This window comes from Meles meles, chromosome 10, assembly GCF_922984935.1.
Source record: "Meles meles chromosome 10, mMelMel3.1 paternal haplotype, whole genome shotgun sequence".
Lineage (NCBI taxonomy): Eukaryota > Metazoa > Chordata > Mammalia > Carnivora > Mustelidae > Meles > Meles meles.
In genome coordinates this window covers 98,786,675-98,804,051 of record NC_060075.1, presented here as the reverse complement: position 1 = coordinate 98,804,051, position 17,377 = coordinate 98,786,675, and the positions used below count along the sequence as shown (strand labels likewise).

Below are 17,377 nucleotides of genomic sequence, written 5' to 3'. Positions count from 1 at the left end.
TCTTGGGGAGATTCCTGCTGAGCATGGAGCCCAGTACGGGGTCCATCTCACAACCTGAGATCATGACCTGATTCAAAACCAAGAAGAGTGGGATGCTTAACTGCCTGAGCCACCCAGGTGCCCCACTAGTTAAGTACTCTTAATTAACGTTTTTGACATTTAAAATATGTGTCTCCAGGGGCGCCTGGGTGGCTCAGTGTGTTAAAGCCTCTGCCTTCGGCTCAGGTCATGATCCCAGGGTCCTGAGATCGAGTCCCGCATCGGGCTCTCTGCTTGGCAGGGAGCCGGCTTCCTCCTCTCTCTCTCTCTCTGCCTGCCTCTCTCCCTACTTGTGATCTCTATCTGTCAAATAAATAAATAAAATCTTAAAAAATAAAATAAAATATGTGTCTCCATATCTTCCAGCACACACAGATTCTGACAAGAGCCTAGTGTCATTCTTATATGTGTTCCTCTGTATATAATGTATGTTTTCCTCCAGCTGTTTTAAGATGTTTTTTTATCATTGTTTTCTATAATTTATGTGCATAGTTTCCGTTATCTTTATACAGCTTGGCACTTGTTGATTTTCCTACATCTGCATATTTATAGTCATTTAGGAACAACACTGGCCATGGTTTGCCCATTTTTCCCACTTTCTTTTTTTCTGGGACTCCAATTACAGGTATATTAAACAGCTCGATATCATCCCACAGCTAGCTGATATTTTATTTATTTGTTTTCTATTTCATTTTAGATGGTTCTTGCTATGTTTTCAGTTTCGCTGGTCTTTATCCTGCAGTATCTGGTCTGCTCTTAAAACTATACCCATTTATGTGCCATTTTAGTTACTGTGTCTTTCATGTCTCAATGTCCTCTTGAGTCTTGTTTACATCATACATTTTCCCCATCTCCATGGTTGTAGTTTCCTCTACCATCCGAACATATGGAACGTATTTGTAATAGCTGTTCACACATCCTTGTCTGCTTGTTTCTTTGCATCTACCATTTCCAGGTCTGGTAATAATGATTTGTTGTGCCTCCTGACTCTGGGTGGTATTTTCCTACTTCTTGGCATAAAAAATCACTTTCCTTTGAGTACGTATTTTGGATCTTGGGTTATTGCTTGCTAAAACTTGTTTTACTCTTAAATAGTGTTAGATTTTGTTCTAGCACAAAGTTAAGTAATTAAAATCAAGGGGTGATTGGGGGGCTTCTTTTAACCTATTCAAGCAAGCCCATAGGAACCATTAGAGTAGGGCTGATTAAGCCTGACTACGATAGTGATATCCTTCTGAAGAGTCTACCTGACATCCTGTGTTCTATAAGTGGGGACCTGGACCGTGCTCTGCCCCGTTAAAGCCTCAGAGCAGTACTCTAGGGAACATCTTTCCTCCACCTCTGCAGTTTCCATTTGTCAGTGTACAGATTAGTGCTCGCAGGTGCACACACGCTCTTCCCCAGCTCTCCAGAGCACTGTCTCCGCAACTCCCTCCTTTCTGGAACCCCAGTTGGCGAACTCCAGATGCCTTGAGTGCCCAGAATTCCAATCCCTGTCTTCTCAACTCAAGAAGGCATAGCCTTCGCTTCCACGGACTGTGGCTCAGAAACTGCCTCCAGGCAGTAAGTTGTTGAAATTGCACGGTTCCCATGGTTATTTTCCGTCCATTAGACATTCTAGTCCTTCACTACCTTTTATCCAGTGTCTGGAAACCATTTTTCTTATTTTGTCCAATTTTCTATATGTTCAAGGCAGAAAAGTGAGTGGAACAGCTGGTACTCCATCTCCTTTGCTTCATTAATGTCTTTTCTTTTTTTAAAAAATTTCATTTTGTACTTTCTTTTGGTTTACTTTGCTGTCTGTTTTCTAGCTTTGGAGAAGGGACTTTCATCCACCAGGAAGGGTGTCACCAGCACCCAGAGTGTTGCCCGTGACCTTACATTGTACACAATGGTCTCCCGTGGAAAAGACTTGATCCAACAGAATCCAACTGAAAATGTCAATGGTGCAAGGTGCCCAAACCCTGGTTGAAACTACTAATTCCAGCCTGCTGATTTTTCCCCCCCACCCCTTGGGGGATTCCACATACATATACATTGTTTCTTTTTTGCCTTTCTTCCATCTCAACCAGTTTCACTCAGATATTTTTAACTGATTCTCCATCTCCTTTTCTTCTGTTGGATGTTTTCTTGCCTTTCCTCAATGCCCCTTCTTTAAAAGTTTTAAAAGATTTATTTGTATTAGAGAGAGAAGGTGAGCAAGTGCGCGAGCGGCGGGCAGGGGGAACAGAGTGCAGAGCCAGATTCGGGACTTGATCTCACAACCTCAAGATCATGACCAGAGCCGAAACAGAAGTCAGACGCTTAATTGACTGAGGCACCCAGGTACCCCTCTGCCTTCTTAAATTTTTATTTGAATCTCTTTTCCCTTGGGCACAGTGTAATTCTTAATTTCTGAATGAAATTTCCATTTCTTTCACTTTTTTCACTGTCACTTTTATTTGGATTTATTTTCTTAAATTTCTGTGTGAAGGCAGCTTTTCACATCCTCAAATGATTGTTTGAAACATGTAATTCAGTTTGGAATAGTATAGTACAGTTTTCTTCTGTTTTATAGTTGATTTGGTGTTTTGTATTCTTATTAAAATATTTGGCTCTTCTTTTGATTCTTATTTTCATTAACGTATTTTGATTCTTGTTTTCTGTTTTGTTACCATTTCTTGGAACAGATTTACCCAGTTCTCTTCCATTCATTTGATGGATTTGGAGTAGTTTGCGCTATTTTTAGTTCAATGCTGCCCCCTTCTGTCAGTGTAGCAAAGTGCAGCACTTTCTCTAATAAGTTGTTTTCCTGTGGCAGGTAATTGTTACCAGAAAGGTTGTGTAACTTCTGCTCAACTCATTCTTTTTGTCTTTTAGAATATTAGTTTTTCCTCTTTCCCTCATTTTTTTCTTTTTATCATCCCACCTCCAAACGGTGACTCTTTCTTTTCTTTTCTTTTCTTTGTCAGAGAGAGAGAGGGCACAAGCAGGGGGAGCGGCAGGCAGAGGGAGAAGCAGCTCCCCACTAAGCAGGGAGCCTGATATGGGACTCCACCCCAGGATTCTGGGATCATGACTTGAGCCAAAGGCAGACGCTTAACCGAGGGAGCCACCCAGGCATCCCCGACTCTTTCTCTCGAACTTCTCTAACACGATCAGTGCCGCTGGAAAACTGCGACTTCAAATCATGTGTCCTTTTCAATTCCTTCTCTGCAGACTGACAGTCGCTTTATCTTCTGTCAGTGGTCCTTAGATGAATCTCATGGTGGCTTCTCTCTACCATGCCTTTTTTTTTTTCAAGATCGTCCTCATTTACCAATAAATAAATTAATTAATTAATAATTAATTCTGTTAAGGGCTCGAAGTATGACGTGTTAGGGTTTTTAGTTTTCTTTCTCTTTCAACTTGCAGTAATTTGAAGTTTAGTATTTCTCTTCTGAATATGTTGAAAGTTTTTGTATGCTATCGTTTGTCCTAATCTGCTTTTTTTTTTTTTTAAGATTTTATTTATTTATTTATTTGTCAGAGAGAGTGAGCAGAGGAAGACAGAGCGGCAGAGGAAGGGAAGCAGGCTCCCTGTTGAGCAAGGACGCTGGGATCATGACCTGAACTGAAGGCAGCTGCTTAACCAACTGAGCCACCCAGGCATCCCTGTTCTAATCTGCTTTTGAGGCCATGTGGGGGAGCACAGTTTTATGGAGCTGCCATTACATTTGGCTCCTTAACTGCTACGTTTGTTTGTTCTTTTGAATAGCATTGGCAGAAATTCATCATTTTTTTTTTCAACAAACTAACTTCTGGCTCTGGTGATTTTTAAAAATCATTTGTTTTTCATTTCCTTATTACTTTATCTTTATTATTTTCTTCCTCCAGCTTAAAAAAATTGATTTTGCCATGTTTTTCTAGCTTGCTCAGTTCTTAAATTTTTAGGTTTCCTTCTGTTATAACATACTCATTTCAGATTACATATTTCCTCCAGGAATTATTATAACTCATTCTTACAGATTTTGCTACAATATTACTATTATAGTTCAGTTCAAGATATTTTCTAGTTTCTTTCATGATTTTTCTTTGGCCCATGACTCATTCATAAACATATTTTTACATTTCCAAATACATAATTTTCTAGGATGTTCTGATCTGTCATAATTGTCTTGTGGTCAAAGAACATACTTTGTATGATTTAAGATATTTGAGAAGTGTACAGAATTGATGAATCTATTATACATCTGAAACTAATATAACACTGTATGTGAATCACACTGAAATTAAAAGAATAAACAAATACGTAAGGTGAAAATTTAAAAAAATATATTTGAAAAATTTCTGGTTGTTTTATGGTACAGTATGTGGTCATTTTTATTAATGGTCTTTGCAAAAAGGTGTATTTATATATATCTATTCGGTCAACTTGCTAATTGTGCTGTGTTATTCTACTATATTTAGTTTTGTCTATACTAAATCTACCAATTTAGTCCTGTTTTCTTGTTAATTGCCACACAGCTTATAATGACTCCGATCAGTAAGAGTCATGAATAGATATTTCAGTGTCTTTTCAGATTAAAAAAAAAAATCTATGTTTACCGTAGGGGTGACAACAATCCACCTAACATTATGAATGCTATATCCTAATAAGTCCTGAATCTTTGCCAAATCAAGTGCTGCTACATCATCAGTGTAATTTCTGTATCTTCTCTGAAAATCACATGCGAATGTAAGTCATAAGATCTATGTTAGAGACAGAACCAAGAAGCAACTAAAACCAATGGATCTACTGTCAAAAAGAAGGGATGTAGAAAAGCAAAATCCCATCAATGTTTCACTAGAAAGTGTACTAAATCAGAATTGACAATAATTCATTTAAAATATATTTTATTGGGGCGCCTGGGGGCTCAGCGGGTAAAGCCTCTGCTTTCAGCTCAGGTCATGATCTCAGGGTCCTGGGATCAAGCCCCGTGTCGGGCTCTCTGCTCAGCAGGGAGCCTGCTTTCCTCTCTCTCTCTCTCTCTCTGCCTGCCTCTCTGTCTACTTGTGATCTCTGTCTTTCAAGTAAATAAAATCTTAAAAAATAAAATATATTGTATTATGCCCTTCTCAGTGATTCACAAGCTGTCACAATCACCTGTGTCCTTCGGATAATACATTGATACGGTTGCTGGATAATGTGTGGGTAAGATCGGTCTTCCTCTTGTAGGGACAAAGATTCTGAAATCTGTGTGTTCTCATTGTTCTTCAACAGGGAGACCATTAATTCTTCTGCACCATGTCTAAGTCTTCTCCAGCAATATCTGAAATGGATGCCTCCTCCTTTTCTGGCGGTGCATATCACTGGTCATCATCATTTTGGTAGATCACAGGCATCATAATATCATCTTTCATTGCCATCTGGATTTTTCTTCAGTACACCATCTTTTCCACTTCCTGATTCGTCTTTATAGGCTGCCACTTCTGTTGTTAATGTATCTTCAGTTTCTTTATGAAACGTTTGTTTTCAGAAATGTATCATTTACACCGTTTTCTCAAAGTCAATCCTTATAATAGCTCTTTTCTTGTGGGTGTGTCTTTTTTCTATTTCTGTTCTCTACATGTTTAGTATGTGCTATTTCATAAAGGAGGGGCCAAATTTGCTATTTGACTTCAGCTTTAGTGATCTTGGAATTGGCTCAATGGGAACCTACTGATGCTAGATACTTCTTAGGTTCGGTGACAAGACATTGAGGACATCTTCCTTTATTTATGTCCTAAAACCTTAGCATCATTCACAGTAAGATCCCTCATCATGGTCAACATCATAAATGCCTCAACTTCCTAGAACTTCTTCACATTTTGCAAGAGCTGATAAAAGATGACGGCCGAGTCCAGATTCCAAACCATGCAATTACCATGAACGATGTGAAAAATTTCAGGAGTTTCCTAGTTCTGTCCATTCATGTGTCTTCCATGCTTTGGCTCTTTCTTGAAAATTGTGCTTGGTGCTGGGATGAACAGTGACAGTCATCGCTGTGGTATGTGGTGCTTGTGTGGGGCCTTAGCTCCCAATGTAGAGCAGGGAATGTGAGGGGACCCTCCAGGAAACCCCAGAAATGAGCACGTGGTGGATATGGTAATTGCATTTGTGTGTGTTGCTTCCGTCCTACTCTTCTATACATCTGGGATTTCAAGTAAATACACGTTCTTCTTTTTTCACTGTATCCTCGATGTTTCTTAGTCCATTTCTTGTGTATTTGTGTTTGATCCTAAATGGTATTTCCTCATTTCTCTACCAATCCCTCAATTCTCTGTGTCAGATCCGCTGCACTGTGCATTTACCAGGTCTTTGCTTGTTATAGTTTTCCGTTCTGGAAGTACTTCTCCCCCCTCCCCAGTTTCTTAATTCCTCATTTTGTAATATTTAATTTCTGTACAGAAACCCTGAACTCATCTTTTCTCTCCTTGCATATTTTCAATGTCTAGAATCAACTTGAGTCCCTTTTTGTTTTCTCTCTTCCCTGCTGATTCTGAGTCACGGTGTTCTTTCTCTTTACATGTTTAGCTACCGTTGGTTGTATACTGGACATTATATTTTAAAAGTTATTGATGGAAATAATTTAAGGCTTAATAAGGCATTATCTTTCTGCAAAGAAGTTTTGTTTGTGTCTGCCTGCATCCTGGAAAGGACAGCATCCTCAGATCCCCTTAGTGTTCTCATTTACTTGGACCAAGCCAGGCTTTAATATGCACAAGGGCTTTTTTACTATTGATCTAGCCTTTCTTCTAAGCCGCCAGCCTTCAGGTATTCATCCCAAAGCAGTGGATTGTTTTCAGAGATCAATTCCAACATTTGAGACTTATGAGACCTTTTTAACACCTATGAGACCACAACATCCAACTCAAAGTTGTAGTTTTCCCTCCTAGAATGGTAAATCCTGTATGGCCAAAGTGGCCTTGGGTGCGAGGCTTAATTTTTAGAATTTCCTTCTTTTTATTCACCTAGTAACGTCTCTCTCCATTATTAGCTTTTTGAAATTTTAAGAAAAAAGGAATATTAATCTAGTTGTTTTCCATCGCAAGCATTGTCCCATTTACCTGGTTAAACTTCCACTACAAGAAGTAAAATATCCAGATTTATTTTCAGTAACAAAAAGTCTAACCTTATTTTAAATTTAAATAAGTCTGTGAGTAAGCATTTACATGATAAGCACGTACTTCAATATTCCAACTCTAAAATAAATAACTAGATAAAGCATGGAGACTTGCCATGAATTTGCAGCTAACATGAAAAACAAAAGGCACCAAATGCCTTCAATTTCTTATAATGTTTACTTTGATTTGCTCTCAAAGGACTTGCCTGCAGGAGCAATGGATTCTTTGAAAAGTCTGGAGATAGGATAAGTGAAACTATTAAGTACACATTTTCTTTACCCTGGTGACAAAATTCTGCATTTTATCTGAGTTTGGAATAGCTCAAAATAGGCCAAATTACCCCCATTTCTAAGGCCAAGATTTTCTTATAAAGAAAAAATCTATAGACAAGGAAAATCAGGAATCCCTGGCATGGGTGGATGGCATCTTGATAAAGGAAGCATTGATGACATGTATTTTGAATGAATTTTTTCCCATAGTCATGTACTGTATAGTACAACTGCTGGTTGTGGGAGGTATTCTCCAGTCCTCTCCGTGGGAAAATTAGAATGGGAAATCGTGAAGGAAGAGGTGGAAAAATTAGAAATAAATCTAACACTCCAACCACAGATAAATTCACAGGCAGATCAATTTTTGGAAGGGACTTAGGAAATGGAAACTGATTCCTTAAAGTATGCATATCTTTATTGCTAATGGGTATGGGGTTTCTTTTTCGGGTGATGAAATGTTCTAGAATTAGATTATGGTGACATTGCTTAATTCTGTATCTTATAAAAAAACACTGAACACTCTAAACGGATGATTTTTGTGATGTATGAAATATATCCCAATAAAGCCATTTTTTAAAAAAGAAAAACCTTGAGATATCTGTATATTCCTCAAGGTCTTCAACTTATTTAACTATCATGGCTTTAGAGACTGTACAATCCACATACAAAAAGGGTCATTAACACAATCCTTAAATTTAGAAAGATACCTAGGTGTAAATTTTGGTTTCATACTTACTTTGGAGTTTAAAGTCAATTAGCTAAGGTCCCTGGGCATTAGCTTTCTCAAATAAAGTGGGGATAACAGCACTGCCTTGTCCAGAGGCAGGGACGGAAACAGGAGTTTTGCTCAAGTCGTGCACTCTAGGAGCACTCTAGGTGAAGAGCAGGGTAGAACCAGGACAAGAAGTTAGGGACAGCGTGGTCTCAGCAGAACTCAGCTTAGATTTACATGTTTCCTCAGGGAAGTCAGTCAGCCATGGGCCAAAGTCTCAGGGGACGGTGTGGTAGGGTGCTGTCCTCTGGGCTGCTGGTCGTCTGCCATTTAGTGGCCACCACTCGCTGCTACCAGAAGAGGATGCCCTTGCCAGTAAAGGGCACCTGGGTTGGGCACTACTGGCATTTGTCACACCCTCCTCAGCGTAGTCTGGTTGTAGGAAGGCACAAGATAAGACATACCACACAATCACTGTGAGGGGCTGCACCATGCCTGGCACAGAAGAAGTACTTTATGAATGGCAGCTAATTTTTGCAGGGCTTCGAATATCAGAGGCACAAAGAAACAAATTACAAATATTGGGTCAGGAAATCTCACCGCACACGTTGATTCTTCATCAAAGGCATACGTGTGATTGATTGAGCATACTTCATGACGAGGCAGTAAAGGAGTGACTTTCAGTGGGCTTGTCCAACCTGAAAACAAAAATGTGTGTGTGTTGGGTTAAAAACGTGATAGAGAGAGGCGCCTGGGTGGCTCAGTGGATTAAGCCGCTGCCTTCGGCTCAGGTCATGATCTCAGGGTTCTGGGATCGAGCCCCGCATCGGTCTCTCTGCTGAGCGGAGAGCCTGCTTCCCCCTCAATTTCTGCCGGACTCTCTGCCTACTTGTGATCTCTCTCTCTCTCTCTCTGTCAAATAAATAAATAAAATCTTTAAAAAAAAAAACGTGATAGAGGGGTTTCTTCTTCTTCTTCTTCTTCTTCTTCTTCTTCTTCTTCTTCTTCTTCTTCTTCTTCCACCAGAAATACTTCCTACATGAAAGCTAAACTGTATCATGTTACCTGACATGTCCATGGATTATGTAACAACTTTTATTACCAGTGAGAACAAATCGCTTTGGAATGCACGTGTTAGGGAATTGTAGCAGTGCAGTTGTTACTACTCATTACTTGAAGAGGTCTGCTGAGGACTGCGAATCTGCAGATGAGCTTGGGGGTGTATTGGGCATGGACACAACACCAAGGGGTTGGTTACTAGGCAGAAAATGTATCTAATGACAGAAGTCCTAAGACACTAGAAAATCGGCTCACAAGTATTTACTTGTAACAAGTATTTACTTGTAACAAGTATTTACTGTGTTGTAAATATAAGTAGATGCACACACAGAGAGCTCAGAGGGATTCCTGGTTTTGTGGTGCTTATGAACAAATGGAAAACATAGTCCTGTTAGTAGATAACGTTGTGTCATGTAGCAACTCTAATCCTTGTGCTCCAACTGCTGGGGGAGTGCAGAGGAAGAATACTAGCCCAGCCGGACTGTGGGGAGTTAAGAACAGCTTCCTGAAGATAATATTTGCTCTAACCTTGACAAAGGGGAAGTCAGAAAGGTTGGGGTCTGAGAAGGTCTTGACACACCACTGTGAACTTGGAAGATGGTGGAGCCCATGTGAGGAGAAGCATGGGTAGCCTCCAGGAGCAGAGAGTCCCTGGCTGTCCAAGGCAAGAAAATGGACACCTCTAACGCAAGGAACCGGATTCTGAATGAGCTTCAAGTGGATTCCCCCCAGACACTGCAGGTTTGGGTGGTCAGATCCTGAGTAGAAAACCAGTTGAAATTAAAAATAGAGCTACCCTATGACCCTGCAATTGCACTACTGAGTATTTACCCCAAAGAAACAGATGTAGTGAAAAGAAGGGCCATCTGTACCCCAATGTTCATAGCAACAATGGCCACAGTCGCCAAAGTGTGGAAAGAACCAAGATGCCCTTCAACGGACGAATGGATAAGGAAGATGTAGTCCATATACACGATGGAATATTATGCCTCCATCAGAAAGGATGAATACCCAACTTTTGTAACAACATGGATGGGACTGCAGGAGATTATGCTGAGTGAAATAAGTTAAGCAGAGAAAGTCAATTATCATATCGTTTCACTTACTTGTGGAGCATAAAGAATAACATGGAGGACATGGGGAGATGGAGAGGAGAAGTGAATGGGGGAATCAGAGGGGGAGACAAACCATGAAAGACTGTGGACTCTGAGATACAAACTGAGGGTTTTGGAGGAGAGGAGGGTGGGAGGTTGGGTGACTCTGGTGGTGGGTATTAAGGAGGGCACAGATTGCATGGTGCACTGGGTGTGGTGCATAAACAATGAATCTTGGAACACTTCAAAAAAATAGAGGCAGAGGCAAGAGATCAAGGCAAAGTGAGAAAGGCAGTGCTGAATCCCACAATTATTTCAATTTTGAGAATAAGGATAATTCTGTCTCTGACCCAGCTGGCTGAAGGAAATCCTCCAGCAGATTACCATGCCAAGAGCAGCAGCGGCTTTGAAAAAGAGGAAAATAGAGAAACAACAGAACTTAAAACTTGATTTTTAAACCAGAGCTGGAGATAGGGAACAGGACAACGGATTACAGCTAAGCACCCCAGGGTCAGGACATTCACGCTTAAGTATGGTGATGCCATTTCCATTACCTTGTTTCAGTATCTGCTGCATAAAACGAAGCCCCCCGAAGTCTAGTATGTTGAAACAACCATTCATTGTCTCCTAGGACTCTGAAGCTAGTCAGGGTTTCCTATGTCATGTGGCGTAGGTTGGGATAGCTGAAGATGTCCAAAATTATCTGACTCACTGGCTGGTGAGTGGGTGTTGACTATTACCAGAGATCTCAGCTGGGCTTCCTGACCAGTGACTTGTTTGTTGTCGTTGTTGTTGTTTTCCTTATGGGCCAATGTTGATTTTTTCACAAAATAGTGACTGAATCCAGAGAAGGAATCTCAAGGGGCCCAATCCCAATGACAAAAAAAAAAAAAAAAGTCTCCACTTGCTGCATGGTTGCTAATATAGGGTAGAGCCCAGAATCAGTGTGAGAAGGAAACAGACCTCATCTCAAGGCAGGAGGGGTGGCAGGAACACACAGGGAGGAGTGAACCACCGAGGGCCACCTTTGGGACCTGTGATCACACACTTCTTCCTCGTAATTCACAATCTCACTTCACCACTCTCATGCCACCAAACAAATGTCAAGTCCCTTGTCAAGGAAAGTACTATGCCATTTCTTCACGCATTAGAGATTTAACATGTTTGAGACTGTGATACTTTTATCGTGAGTGGGTTTTGTGTGTATCTCATGAAACTGGGGGAGTTTGGAACAGTTGCCATGAGCCATATTTTTCCATAGGCCCTATTATTTTTATTATAAAATTTTTCTGTAATGTAATTTTAAAGAAACAAAACCTTAAAAGAAAGATTGAAGGACTATTCTATGTTTATTTTCTTGTTCGTGTGTTTTCTGTCCTCTAGCGGTTAGAAATACAAGTTTTCAACATCTAAAATACTGTTTTTAGTGGTCTTCTCTGAGGTTTCTATCTCAATATAGTTAAAGGCAGGTCAATTTTGTTAGCTTAAAAGAACTAGTTTCAGGTTTAGTTGATTTTTTCTGCTTTTCTGCTTTCTATTTTATCTATTTGCACCAAACATAGATCTTCAAAATATATGATGCAAATATTGACCGGATTTAAGGGAGAAGTAACTGTTTTGAAATAATTGGAGACTTCAGTACCCTACTTTCAGTAATGGTTGAACAACTTATCAAAGATCAGTAAGGAATTAGAGGACTCAAAGAATACTTTGACACAGAATACATATACAGAACACTTCATCTGACAGAATACCCAAGCACAAACAATATTTTTCTCAAATGCACATGGAACATTCCATAGAACAGATTATTTTGTAGGCCACAAAATAGGTCTTCATTAATTTTAAAAGACTGAAATCATGCAAAGTGTATTTTCTGATCACAATGGAATCAAAGTAGAAATTGATAAAATGGAATGAAACTACAAGTCAATATGTGAAAATTAAATACCACACCCCTAAATAACCACAGAAATCACATGGAAAATTAAGAATTATCTTGAGACAAAGGAAAACAAAAACACAACAAAATTATGGGATTCAACAAAAGTAGAGCTAAGAGAGAAGTTTATAGGTATAAATACTGAATGAAAAAAAACCTCAAATTAACAACCTAAATTTATAACTTAAGAAACTACGGAAAAAAAAAAAAAAAGAAAGAAACTGAACCCAAAACTAGCAAGAAGGAAATAAAGAGAAGTGTAGAGATACACAATATAGAGAAGGGGAAGAAATAAAAACCAGTAGAATTGATGAAATCAAGAGTTGTTTTTTTTAAATATAAAGAAAATGACAAACATTAGCTAGACTCAGATGACTCAGAAAAAAACGGATGACTTAAATAAACTAGAGGGGACAGTACAAATGATTTTTGTTGGAGGAGGCCATCAAGAGGATGTTACTTCCTGTGAGCTGGACTTGAGCATGGGAGGCTTCTCATCCACTCCCCTGTCCTTCAGATGGACCTTCTGCCCACCATTCCCCCAGCAGGAGCTGTTTTAAGAATGTAGCCCAGAGTAAGGTGTTGTTGAGACCATCTGGATGGTATAGATGACTGAACCCTGTGAAGGTCTTATATAAACTTTTAGGATTCCAATGGCCAGTTGTAGAGATCTACTTGTCTTGCAGCTGCCCAAGACAAGTCTTGTATATAAGTTCTCTTGTTTATTAACCCTGCCACTCACCCATCCGGAGTGGCCTTCCTCTTTCTTTGTTCTCTCTTTGCCCTCCTTGTATGAGGGCCAGTTTTGGATTTCACCCAAAGAACTCTTGAGGTTGCAAACTAACAACTTTACAGAAATAAAAAGGATAAGAATGTACTATGAACAACTGTGCACTAACAAATTCTATAACCTAGATGAAATAGACAAATTCCTAGAAACATGTAACCTACCAAGACTGAATCATTAAGAAACAGAAAATATGAACAGATCTATAACTAATAAGGAGAATCACTAATCAAAAACTCATTCTATGAAGCCAACATTAGCTTGATACCAAAGTCAGACAAGACACTGCAAGAAAACTACAGATCAATATCCCTAATAAATATTGATGCAAAAATCCTCACATACTAAAAAACAGAATTTAACATCACATTGAAAGTATTAGACACCATGACAAACTGAGATTTATTCCTTGAGTGCAAGGAATTATATTTGTGCATTGTTGGTGGAAATTTAAAACGGAGTAGCCACTATGAAAAACAATATGGTGATTTCTTAAAACATTAAACATGGAATTAGCATGTAATAGAGCAATTCCACTTTTGGGTATTATACCCCAAGAACGAAAGTGGGGTCTTGAAAAGATATTTGAACCCCTATGTTCATAGCAATATTACAATAGCCAAAACGTGAAGCAACCTGTGTCCAATGATGGATAAACAAAATGTAGTATATACACTACAAAAAAGTTATTCAGCCTTAAAAAGAAATTCTGATACGTGCTAAAACATGGACATTGCTATCCATGAAGACATGCTAAGTGAAATAAACCAGTCACAAAAAGACCCATACTTTATGACTTCACTTATGTGAGGTTTCTAGAGTAGCCAAATTCTGAGACATAAAGTAAAATGGTGATTGCCAGGGACTGGGAGGATGGAGGACATAGGAAATTAGTATTTAATGGGTACAGATTTTCAGTTTTTTAAGATGAAAACTGCTAAGGAGATGAGCAGTGGTGAAGATTGCTCTTAATACCAATGAACCATACACTTAAAAATGGTGGATTGTTAGGGACCTCCCCCTTCCCAATTCGCATATTGAAACTTTTATGGGATGGCCAGGTGGTTCAGTCGGTTACTTGTCTGCCTTTGGCTCAGGCCCTGATCCCAGGGTCCTGAGATCGAGCCCTGCATCAGGCTCCTTGCTCAGTGAGGAGTCTGCTTCTCCCTCTGCCTGCTGCTCCCCTGTTCATGCTCTCTCTTTCTCCCTCTCTCTCTGACAAATAAATAAATTAATTAAGAAAAAAGAAACATTTACCCCCAAAGTCATGGCATTTGAAGGTTGGGGTATTAGGGAGGGGATTATGTTTAGTTACCATCTGGAGGGTGTGACCCCTGTGATAGGATTACTCTCCTTATAAAAAGAGGGATCGAGGCCAGAGTGTGTGTCTCTCTCTCTGCCCTGTAAGGAAACAGCAAGAAGCAGGCCCTCTACAAGCTAGAAAAAGGGCTCTCAGCAGGAATCAAGTTAGCTGGTACCCTGATCTTGGATTTCCCACCCTAAATAAATGCCTGTTGCTTAAGGCACCGAGTCTGTGATTTGTTTTAGCAACTGGAGCTGAGACAGTGGCTAAAAAAGAAAAAAAGCAGGAAGACATACAAAGAGTTATGAGTATTTATATTAGGAACCTGAGTGCAGGGAAATCAGGGATGTGACAACCTTTATTTTTCCTGTGATAAGGAAGACATGTCATCTGCTGTAAAGAGAGGCAAAAAGACAAATGAAAGGTTTGAATATAATTAGGATAAGTTTAGAGTACTTGATTGGTATCTGAGAAAGAAGCCAACTAGGAACAAAAATGTACTGAATCCAGTTGTCCAGACGAAGTTGGAATAAGGCAAGAAATTGGCAATATAATCTTTTATGATATCTTTTTGGTATTTATGAAACCCCACTGAAAAGCATACTGGTGGTGTGTGATATAATTAATTTTACAAAGGCATTCTTATCAGAATGTATTCATTCTGTACTCTTATTGCCAAGGAATTGAAAATTCTGGACTTTCTAATAGCTCACATTTATTGGTGCATTCCTTCATGTCAGATATCTTTACGTGAGTTATGTTAAATATCTCCACTAATATTTTATGAAGTATTACTAGTACATGAATTTACAAATATGGATGCGCAGGCATAAAGAGCCCTTGGTCATAGTGCAAGTAAGCCTTCTATCAGGACTCAAGCCCAGAGGGTCTATAGAATTCTGCTGTACTGATCTGGGTAGCAAGTCCTATACTTCAACTGAATTGTTGATGTAAAGTCTATTAACTCTATTTTTGTTGTATGTTAGCTTTAGTAAATTATTTCTTAAACTTTTAATTTGCTGCAATAATGTTTTGAGAGTCCAATCTTAGAAAAACTTACAAACTAAAATATTGCTCTTAAAAATTAGACTAGGCTAGGGTTTACTGCTTACAAGCAAGGTGGTATACTTGTCTAGAATAGAACTACTAGAAAAAACAACTTCAGTTCCTTTAAAGACATATTCTTGGCACTGACTATTATTTTACACTGAAACATTAGCAAAAGAGTGAGTTCAAGCTCTTTTCCACAGAGTCGGAATCAGTAAGATGTTCTATGTCTGCAAGACCGGTCTGGACTCATCATTGGTTCAATGCAAAATTACATGGGCTTTCAGTAATACTGTATTTCATTAGATGGCATTTCCAAGAGATTAGAAAATACTCATTTGTTAAAATAGGTCATCGAACCTCATTCATACCCTTTATATGGAAATTCCAAACTGAGGGATTTCCTGAAGCTCATGTACTAAGTCCACAGCTGAAGTGCAAAATTAAAAGCATAACTCTTATCATATGCTTGTATCTCTCCAAATTGCTCTGTCTGTTCAAAAGTGGGTATCTGCAGGGTGGGGCTGGGAAGAGGGGTCCCTCATTTCTATTTTCTTTTCCTTTATTCTTACCCCTTCCAGATCCCAAGTGATTATAGCCCCTCTTCATGGAGAAATGGCAGGGACCATGAATCCCCACTGCTCCAGCAAATGGTGGTGTCACTGTTTCTCCACATCCTGTCTCGTTAGGCCTCTAATCTATGGCCAGATGCCTAAGAGCAGTGGAGGGGGTGAGGGTCTGGCACTAGAGGAAGCGTAGCATCTCTTGCTGCAGCATTTGGTCTTTTCCTTTCCACATACTCAAAGATGTTAACCTGCTTGCAATCACTGCTTGCCAGACACACCTACATACAAAAATACTCCTTGTGGCTTTCCTTTGGAAGTGTTTCTCACTCTTTCTGCACCAGGCCTGTGACACTCTCTGGGAGTTCTCATGGAGAAATCATGAGGTATAGCTATCAGTAAGGGATCATTGATTCTGTGTCCAGGGCTATGGAAGGGTTGCTTCCTAGCAGACCCCCAAATCTACTTTCAACTATCTACCCATTTCATTTCAGCTCCTGTGACCTAGTGCTTTATAACCACCAGAAGATTTGTTTTTTCAAGGGAGACAGACAGATATGGAGGCATGCTACACAATTATCAAAATTAAACATACATGGCCTTGTGGAAAAATTAGGTCATCTGTATGTCTAGAATAAATTATCTGATATATACTTTGTGTGTTGGTCACTTACCCTAATTAATGCATTTAAAAAGAAACTTCTTTTTTTTACAAACAGGTTTATAAAAGGCTAATCATTCTTGCTAGTGTTTCCTTGCAATCTATGACTTAAAAATAAGAGTTCCTGATTCAGTTCTTCATAATTTTATGTGAAATTTTCTGCTAAATACTCAGTCTTATATCCATGCTCTTCTTCCTTTTTGAATTTTTAGAAATTATAAAGCCCATGTCACGTTACCTCCAAGTCTTGCTCTGATGGAAATGTCTGGTATTGCCCTGGAATTCCATCTCCTGTCCTGTTTTAGTTCTTCTAATAAAATGGTTTGTCTTTTCAGTGTTGTTTGAAATCCTGTGTCTGGCCTGGGAACTCGATGTTGTGGTTTCACATCACTGAAGTCCACTAGACTTGGTATGGTTCTGCCAATGCCAGGCTTTAAGTCAGCATCACCACCAGGACTCAAAAAGCCTGAACAGGAATCACCCAAGGGCACATCATCCCGAAGTGGAAATAATGGATAATCTCGTCCATATGGTGGGGGATAAGGATAGTGTAAATGGTAGTCCGGCAAGACTGAAGGGGGATAAGGGTGAAATTTAAGAAAAGTAGGGTTGCATTTCTTTTCAATTCTGCCATAGTTATGTCTATCTTCAACTCCCTTCACAAAAGGCATGTTCATTTTCCTTAAGAGATTGTAGTAGTGTGGGTAATCTGTATTCTCAACAGCCTTTTTTCCTGAAAGGATGGACCTTTCAGAGATACTTATCTTTCCAGGACTGTACTGTGAATCCACATCCAT

General features: G+C 39.4%; 1 protein-coding gene across 1 annotated transcript in view; it reads right to left on the bottom strand.

Moving 5' to 3' along the window:
- The window catches only part of SPATA48 (spermatogenesis associated 48), a 62,329-nt gene extending 44,952 nt beyond the window's left edge, over nucleotides 1-17,377 (bottom strand). The window contains exons 1-2 of the mRNA XM_046020008.1: nucleotides 16,819-17,377; nucleotides 8,725-8,822 (exon numbers count right to left, since the gene is read on the bottom strand). Coding sequence (XP_045875964.1) covers nucleotides 8,725-8,822; nucleotides 16,819-17,377 — 657 coding nt within the window. The remainder of the gene's footprint in view (nucleotides 1-8,724; nucleotides 8,823-16,818) is intronic.